This window comes from Chrysoperla carnea, chromosome 4 (assembly GCF_905475395.1).
Source record: "Chrysoperla carnea chromosome 4, inChrCarn1.1, whole genome shotgun sequence".
In the NCBI taxonomy this organism is placed as follows: Eukaryota; Metazoa; Arthropoda; class Insecta; order Neuroptera; family Chrysopidae; genus Chrysoperla; species Chrysoperla carnea.
Window position 1 is genome coordinate 5,916,254 of NC_058340.1, and position 8,349 is coordinate 5,924,602.

General features: G+C 29.9%; 1 protein-coding gene across 1 annotated transcript; it reads left to right on the top strand.

Annotated features, from left to right (window-relative positions):
* Positions 1-2,392: 2,392 nt before the first annotated feature.
* Positions 2,393-7,842, top strand: LOC123297772 (clotting factor C-like). The gene is made up of 8 exons (XM_044879546.1): positions 2,393-2,538; positions 3,440-3,479; positions 4,386-4,624; positions 5,184-5,363; positions 6,178-6,284; positions 6,345-6,521; positions 6,637-6,799; positions 7,526-7,842. The coding sequence occupies exons 1-8, from the start codon at positions 2,505-2,507 to the stop codon at positions 7,771-7,773; spliced, it is 1,188 nt and encodes a 395-aa protein (XP_044735481.1). The 5' UTR covers positions 2,393-2,504; the 3' UTR covers positions 7,774-7,842.
* The last annotated feature ends 507 nt before the right edge of the window (positions 7,843-8,349 follow it).

Genomic DNA, 8,349 nt, shown 5'->3' on the forward strand with positions numbered 1-8,349 from the left:
ATATGCAGTTTCGTGCATGGAATTATGTTATGGTTGAGAAAAATGAACATGGAAACGACTATTTTCCCATACTTAGCTTTTGATGCACCCGTAGGTAAAAAGTAAAACAATTGTACATCTCTCTTTTTTTAAGAAACGTTAGGTATTATAAAAATTTCAAATATCTATCAAATCGTTTACTACATGTATCACTGGATGTAAAAGTGGAATCTCGATAATTCGAACCTCGTTAAGTCGCAATCCTCAATAAGTTGAAAAAAATGCCATTCCCTTACGCTGAATCCCCAAATACGCGCTATATCGAATTATTTAGACTTTGTAATTCGAAAAAAATGTTATTTCCCTGCGAAGTATTGATAGTACATATTTATGCTGTGTAAGTAACTTGAATTTCAAAAAGCAGACTCTATAAGTCATAGTTAGTAAAATGTAATCGCACTTTTCAAGACAAAATTTTAGGAATATAATCCTCTGTAAGTCAACCTACTTGTTAGGCCGAAAGCTCATTAACTCGATATTTTTGTATTTTCCTTGAGGTTTGAGTTATCTAGGTTCCACTGTAGTGTTTTTTGTATAAGATGATCTCATTTGGTCGTATTTTTTATTATTGTTATTTAGATACATTTTTATCATTTGAAAAAACAGTGTTAGTTGATTTACTAAGAAAACCGATATTGCTAAATATTCCTTAAAATTAATGTATCCAATTAGCTTTGCTTTTATTTTTAGGTTACTACTAAATTTTCATAGTTTTTGACTTGAAATAACCAACGAAAATAGGAAACACAGAATTAACACTTGTATTTTTCTTCTAATTCTCCAGGTAAGGATATATTCTCAGTTTTGGAGAATAGATCTATTTTCCGGTACGAATAATTTGAAATCACTAGAAATATTTAATGTCATGATTTTTATTATTAAAAATTTCATCGTCAGTTTACACCCAACTTCGAAATAATCCCAAATTTATCGCAGACCATCATCAAAAATCAAGAAAGCCTAAAACGAAGTGATAGGATCTTATCGAGTCTACCGATATTCCCAATATACCTATTCCAATGAAATTTTGAAAGGATTTAATATTGTTCCTTTCCTGGTTGTTAATGTATTTTCAGTAACTCTTGAAAATTGATAATATTAAAAAAAAAAAAAAGTTGACTCAAAAGAAATTTCAACGTATTTTTTATACGACTGTCAAGGAGTGGTTATGTTTGTAAATTTCTTGATTATCTCGTATCTTCAAAACGGCTCGAGGGATTTCGACATTTGAGATACCGTTATATTTGCCTTAAAAACCCAAAGGCTCCTAGATTCGTGTTTGATAAAAAAATGACGGATTTTTGGTGCGAAATAATCGATTAGGGTATTAAAATAATGGAAATTAAAACAGAATTACAAAAATATATAAAAGGTAATTTAATGGAGAGTGTTCTTAGATATATATCAAGTGGGATTCATGGATTCCCTACCCAAAAAATTGGCCGGGCGTTTTTTAAATTTTATAAATTACACTTGTAGTTTCTAGCTTATAAAGTAAAATCTGATTTTCGATGATATAATAAACAGTACCAAGAATAAGGCCAATTTTTGGGCCAATGTTTGCAATATTAAAAATATTTTTGCGACCTAACATATAAATACTTACTTAGGAGAAAATAGGTATAATAATACTTGTTCTCTTTATGGGAATATTTTTACCACATACTAAGTATTTTTTTTATTTTTTTTCGGGAATTTAAATATCTTGCATCTAAAAAGCAAGCCAGAATTTGGTCAGATATCCTCAAAATTTACAATCAGACACCTTAAAACTTTAACTTACCGGAGGGACCTATAAATATATAGTGCCCGAACGAAAATATATTTGACTAATTTTTGTGCCAGCCATGGGATAGACAAATTCTCGATTTTCTCTAAACTTATTATAAATGTTAAACAAAGGTCGAAAAAAAAAATTTTTTATAAAATTTTATTAAGGTAGTACGAGCATTAAGTTAAGACTTGTGGTAGAAATTATTTGTATCTTATTTTCAACTTTGATGATGAATTTTGCTGTAACTTCATGAATGTAGACGAAAAATAAAAATTTTTCGATATCTGCCTTGGTTTTCGAAATATCGAAAGCTAAGTAATTAAACAAACGATTCAATTTTTGATATATTGAAAACCCCTCTTCCCCGCCTTAAATTTTCAGAATTGATTTAGGCTTAGTTCAAATTTATATAAAATCAAGCCTTTTAACAAAAATTGCCCGGGCGCTCGTACATCCACAATTAAAAATAATAAAAACTAGTCTTAATATCTGCGTCAGACGTCAACATTCATCGGTTTTCCCACTATAATTAAATTTTTTTTCCTTAAAATATAATCAGAACAAAATATATTGACATTATAAACATTTCTCCTATAGATGGAGCATTCGTAATGAATTTATCTTATTAATTAATTATTTTTCCTCTAATATTCAGTGATTAAAAATTAATTGAGTTAGCCTCTTTCTAAAAATGTTTACATGGAGTGTTCTTATTATTATTTTAAGTAAGTGCACAATTAATAAAATAAAGTAATTTTTAGTTTAGAAAAATTTATTTTTATACCATGTATATATGAAATGTATCAAGGTATATTAAGTTTTGTCCTAAGTTTGTAATGCATAAAAATACTGATGCTATGAACAAAACATTGGTATAGATATTCATCCTCTAAAAGGGTGAAATAGGGGATAAAAGTTCTTCTCCAGATTATTTCCTCTATCTAAAATGTTTCTGATTTTAAATACAAAAAGAATGATTTTGAAAAAAAAAATCATCAAAATCAGAGCTGTCATTGAGGACTCTGGGGTAAAAACAATCATTGATGTGACTAATTAGTTAATTTTCAGTCTGACAACACAAAAACTCAAAAACTCAAAAATGAAACTGAAGTTTTTACAGCGCGATGAAGACGCAAAAAGTGAGATCGAGTTCGTAAATGAGCAACATAGGTTAATTGGCTCTTGGATCCGTAGGGTCCATCTTGTAAACCGTTAGAGATAGAACAAAAGTTTATACGTAAAAAATGGCCTTTGTAAAAAAATTAACAACTTTTGAGGACGCAGATTAGGTGCAAATTATATAGTATCTAGTATATGGGAATATCAGTCATGTGTGTGTGACTGGCTATCTAAGAGTGGCTACCTATCTTTACTTGCATGACGTAAAAAAAAGAAAACAATCCCATAATCAACACTGTCTATACTTGGTATTTCAACAATTAACGATAAATAAACGAATTTACAGTTACTGAACGCTAAAAATTCAATTGTTTCATATGTGGTTCTGTTTAGTGAATTTTTTGATATTAATTTGAACTTAGCTTTCGTGTTTAGTGTTCAACTTTTAATATTTACCTAAAAATTTCCCATCGTCTTAATAATGATTTATTTTACTTTTTTATGCAGGCTATAGTACACAATGTTGGACTCATGGTTCACTCTATACGTAAGTATTTTGACGCACAAAGTTATGACGTTTCTTCACTTATGATATACCTAAATGCTCTTAATGACAAACCTTGTTTGCCATCGAAATTCATTGTATAGTTTTAAAGTTTTAGGCATACATAGGGGCATGATATTTACAGACAACTATTTACAAAACTTTGTTTTATATTGTGTATTGATAATGTTAGATTAGACTCAGGTCATGATCGCAAAGAGGCATTGTAAAAAGTAGTCCCAGTATACCAAAAGTCGCTGGACCTAAATGCGACCGAAAAGACTGTGTTTTCGGCTAGAGGATAAAGAAAATATATATTGTTATTAAATTGGATGAAGAGAAGCCTTAACTCAACAAAAAATCTGCAATGTAGCAAAATAAGGATCACTTAATAGATATACTTCAGACTACAGAGAATTTTTTTCTGCATTAAATTACAGGAGTTATTTTTTTATTTAAAAGTCTAGTATCACGTACTGAATGTAAATACACAAAATCCTTACAAAAATAGGCGGGGGAAATGCTACCATTTTAAGGAAAACCGTTTTGGACTATCTCTCCATAACCGTGCACTTGAGACCAAAAATACACAAAATTCTTACAAATTTGGAGCGGGGTTACGCAAAAATGCTAATAACCTTTTTTATAGATAATTAATCTTTTTAGTCAATTTTTCCTTAAAATAGAGGCACCTCCCCCGCCTATTTTTGTAAGGATTTTGTGCATTCACATTCAGTGGTGATACTGAAACTATTTAAATAAAAAATAATTAATAACTCCTGTAATTTAATGCAGAAAAAATTCTCTGTTGCCTGAAGTATAGGAAAAAAATTAAATAGATATTGCCTATAAAAACATAATAGTACTCGAACTTCATTTTGCCATTTTCTATTCATATTTCTATTTTAGCGATGCAGGGAAATCAGAAAAAACTTGCAAGCCGTTAAAATCATTCTCAGTGGACATAAAATGTAATAGAAATGGATTGGAAGTTGATTGTACAAAACCAGTTTTAAATGGTACAACTGCAGAAATTTCATGCAAGCCATTTTTTCATTTTCCACCATACGATAATATACCATCTTTCTATAATCGTTTAGCGTGCGTGGATGGTTTATGGGATTACAATTTGTTACCATGCATTCCAAGTTAGTAAAAATAATTAAACTTTAATTTATTGATATAATGACTCAAAATCTATTCATAAAATCAATTTTCGGTTGTCCGTCTGTCTGTCTGAGAACACGTTAACTCAAAAATGAAAAGAGATATCAAGCTCAAATTGTTATAGCGTGCTCAGGACGTAAAAAGTGAGGCTAATGTCTTAAATGAGCAACATAGGCCAATTGAGTCTTGAATCTTGGGTCCGTAGGACCTATCTTGAAAACCGTCAGAGGTAGAACGAAAGTTTAAAACATATCATCCATCCCTAAATTTTCTAAAATTGATTTAGGCTTCCAACTTCATACCAAAAAAAAATTAAGCCTTTTATCCAAAATTGGCCTGGCGCTCGTACATCCTTAAAATAATGGTATTATGAGGATCGAAACGATTTTTTGGTTTGATAACTATTTTTCGCCCCCCAATTGACAAATTCGCCCTTAAGTAATAAGAAATTTATTGACATGCTTTAAAAAGTACGACTTATATTTACCACATTTAAAGTAAGTAAAACTTACTTGCTAATTGACTAAACTGTTATTTCAGTTTGTGGTAAAAAAAACGAAAAAAGTAAAAGAGTACGAAGAATTATTGGAGGTGGTAATACTGGAATTGGAGAATATCCTTGGCATGTTGGCATCTACAGCAAAAGAACTATAAGGAAAAAAACCGTATATTCTCAGATTTGTGGTGGATCTATTATTAACCCGAAGGTGGTTATCACAGGTACGATTTTAAATGTTATGTATCAAAATATTGTTTGTAATTGAATTTAGAAAAACTTGATAAATTAGTTATTGACCTACTCCTCCTTTTTTCTAGGGAATTTGACTTTTAAGCTTCTGAGTTCTCGAAACTTATTAAAATAGATAACTGAAGATGAAAATATATTTAGGGAATTCAAGGTCGCTAAATTCGAATATAATTATAAAAAACTAGAAAATTTAAAATGTCGGCCGAAAAATTTAGTTTTTCTCCGAAAATATAAGAGTTATCGAGGTCACTGAATTCTATCCTGCCTTAAAAGAAATATCAATTTTTAACTATAAGCCCTCTTTCGGATTCGGATAGCATAAAACACGATTTAAACAAATATATTAAGAAAATAATATTGTCCTGGGCGTCTCGAGGTTGCTGAATTCAAAATGGCGGCCAAAATCAATCGTTTGTGTTGCTTTGAAAGCGTCTTTCTCCAAATCACCATCAGTTCAGACATCTTTTTTCCGCGACAGAATTGTAGGGCTCATTTGTAATTTTCAACTCAATTAATAATATAATAATTATTAGAATTTTGGATAAGTCAAAAATTAAATTTTAAATATATACAAAACTTTTTATGAATAAAAAAAAGAAAAAAGTTCAAATTTTGGATTCTACAATCTCGAAAAGCCCCAAGTCAATAATATTTTTTTAAATCGGGTTTTATATTAATCGTGAGTCGAAAGGGAGATCAAAATCGGTTCATTAAAAAGAAAATTGAAATGATTACTTTCATTTCCTCGACGAATAATTGTGTACAGAGGTTAATTTTTTGTTTTAGTCGCTCATTGTTTCGAAAGTAAGGATCCTAAAAACTACGGCGTTGGTGCTGGGAAATATTATAGACCATGGAAAGACAATAGAGATGAAAACGCTCAATTGAGAAATGTAACAAATTTTAATTTTATTTTAATACTTTAAATTATAGTTGCTTAAACTTTTTTTTAGGTTGAACAAATTTTTATTCCGGAGTCATATAAAGGTCTATCAAATAACTTTGCCAACGATGTAGCAATATTAGTTGTGAATGATCCATTTGTATTTGATAACTTTGTCCGGCCAGTTTGTGTAGATTGGACTACTAACACTAAAAAGGACCTTCTTAAAATGGGATCGATAGGATTTGTAAGTTATTCCAAGGCACATATTAAGAGACATTAATAAATTGAAGTTACACGTTTCCTTGCCAGAAATTTAAATTAAATTTTAAACCAACTGAATTTACAAACGTATTGTACAGGTTCCTGGTTGGGGTGTGGACCAAGAAGGGGGCAAAAAAAGTGCAGTATTAAAAGATATTCAGTTACCATTTGTGCCATATGACGAATGTTATAGTAAATCTGATCAAAATTTTCGACCAATTGTAAATTTGGCTGATAAATTTTGTGCAGGACGAACTGATGGTAGGTACTATTTTACTGGAATACACTGTTTCAAAAACGGGGGCCATGATTTTTAAACTAATAAACTACTAAAGGTAGTACGAGCACCAAGGCAATTTTAGATTTAGGGTTGAAATTATTTGTACCTTATTTTCAATTTTGATGATGAATTTATGCATTTTGATTATCTGTCTTGGTTTTCGATATCTGTCTTGGTTTTCGAGATATCGAAACTGAATAATTAAACAAATTTTTCAATTTTCGATATTTTGAAAATTATTCCAGTTATCGAAAAATTTTATTCTTACTTTTCGTCTTATATTATCAAGTTATAAAATTGAAAATATATATTTTTTAAATTTGTGTCCCCACTACCGTGCTCATACATCCTTAATTAGTCGGGCACAACGGGCTTTTCTTTGTTTTCAATAATTTACTAAGGTTTTAACTTTAATTTAAATAGTTTTTATTAATAGGGTTGGAGAAATCTAGGAAAACATATCATCCATCTACCGGTTTCGAATAAGACCAATGTTAAATATGTCTACTTTTGAAATCATTTATTTAAATAACCTGGCAAATCCCTCCCCTTAAAATTTTCAGAATTTTTGTAGACTTAGTCCTACTTCATATACAAAAAAAAATCAAACCTTTATCCAAAATTGCTCTGGCACTCGTACATCCTTAATTAGATTACAATTTGATGAATTATATTTTCGAATTATATTTAAACAATCAATTTTACAGGTCAAAATATTTGCAAAGGTGATAGTGGTGGAGGTTTAGCATTCCAGGGGCATGATGTACATCATTCGGGAGAAATTTTTTATTTAATGGGTATTTCCAGTATTGGACCCAGCAAGACTGGAAGTTGTGATCCTACGAAATATACCACATTTACAAAACTTTCGCACCATGCAAAATGGGCTCAGAATATAATTAAAATCCACACATCAGCTTATAAAGATTTCAATGGGTGGAGCCTAGACAGCTAGATTAATTTTGGATTATTGGAAACCTGTAATTTTAAATATAAGCACAATATACGATATTCGTAGATTAAAGTTTTATTTATTATTTAACCCTTGTGGAAATAAATATGTTTTGGAACTTATTTTGAAACTCAGAAAAAGAATATGTGAAGTGAAATTATCTCTGAAAAATTCTGAAAACAATAAATAAATGATTAATCAATCACTTAATGACCGAATATGGTAATATATTGAGACTTTTTTAGTTTAATAAAATTAAATAGAATATCACGGTGATAAAGAAAAAATTAATGTATTAACGCATTCAAACGAAAAAGTAGAGTAGATAATATTTATAATAAGTATTCTAATAAGAGTTCCAGAACAGATTTGTTTCCACAAGGGAATTCTTGGTGATATTCCTACAGTAAAAGGTTCATTGCTCATCATAATAATTTATTATAGACTTACTTACTTACTTTTTAGACAGACTTTTTGCAGTCTTAACAGCTTTTCATTGCCCTTTTTTTTCCTTTTTTGAAACCCTTAAGTTAGTGTGTAATTACTCCCAAACAAGAAAGTTAATACAGGCATTTAAGT

Coding starts and splice junctions, on each gene's coding strand:
- LOC123297772 (XM_044879546.1), top strand. CDS start 2,505: ATGTTTACATGGAGTGTTCTTATTATTATTTTAA. Junction 6,285..6,344: donor AAAACGCTCAATTGAGAAAT/GTAACAAATTTT, acceptor ACTTTTTTTTAG/GTTGAACAAATTTTTATTCC. Junction 6,522..6,636: donor AAATGGGATCGATAGGATTT/GTAAGTTATTCC, acceptor CGTATTGTACAG/GTTCCTGGTTGGGGTGTGGA.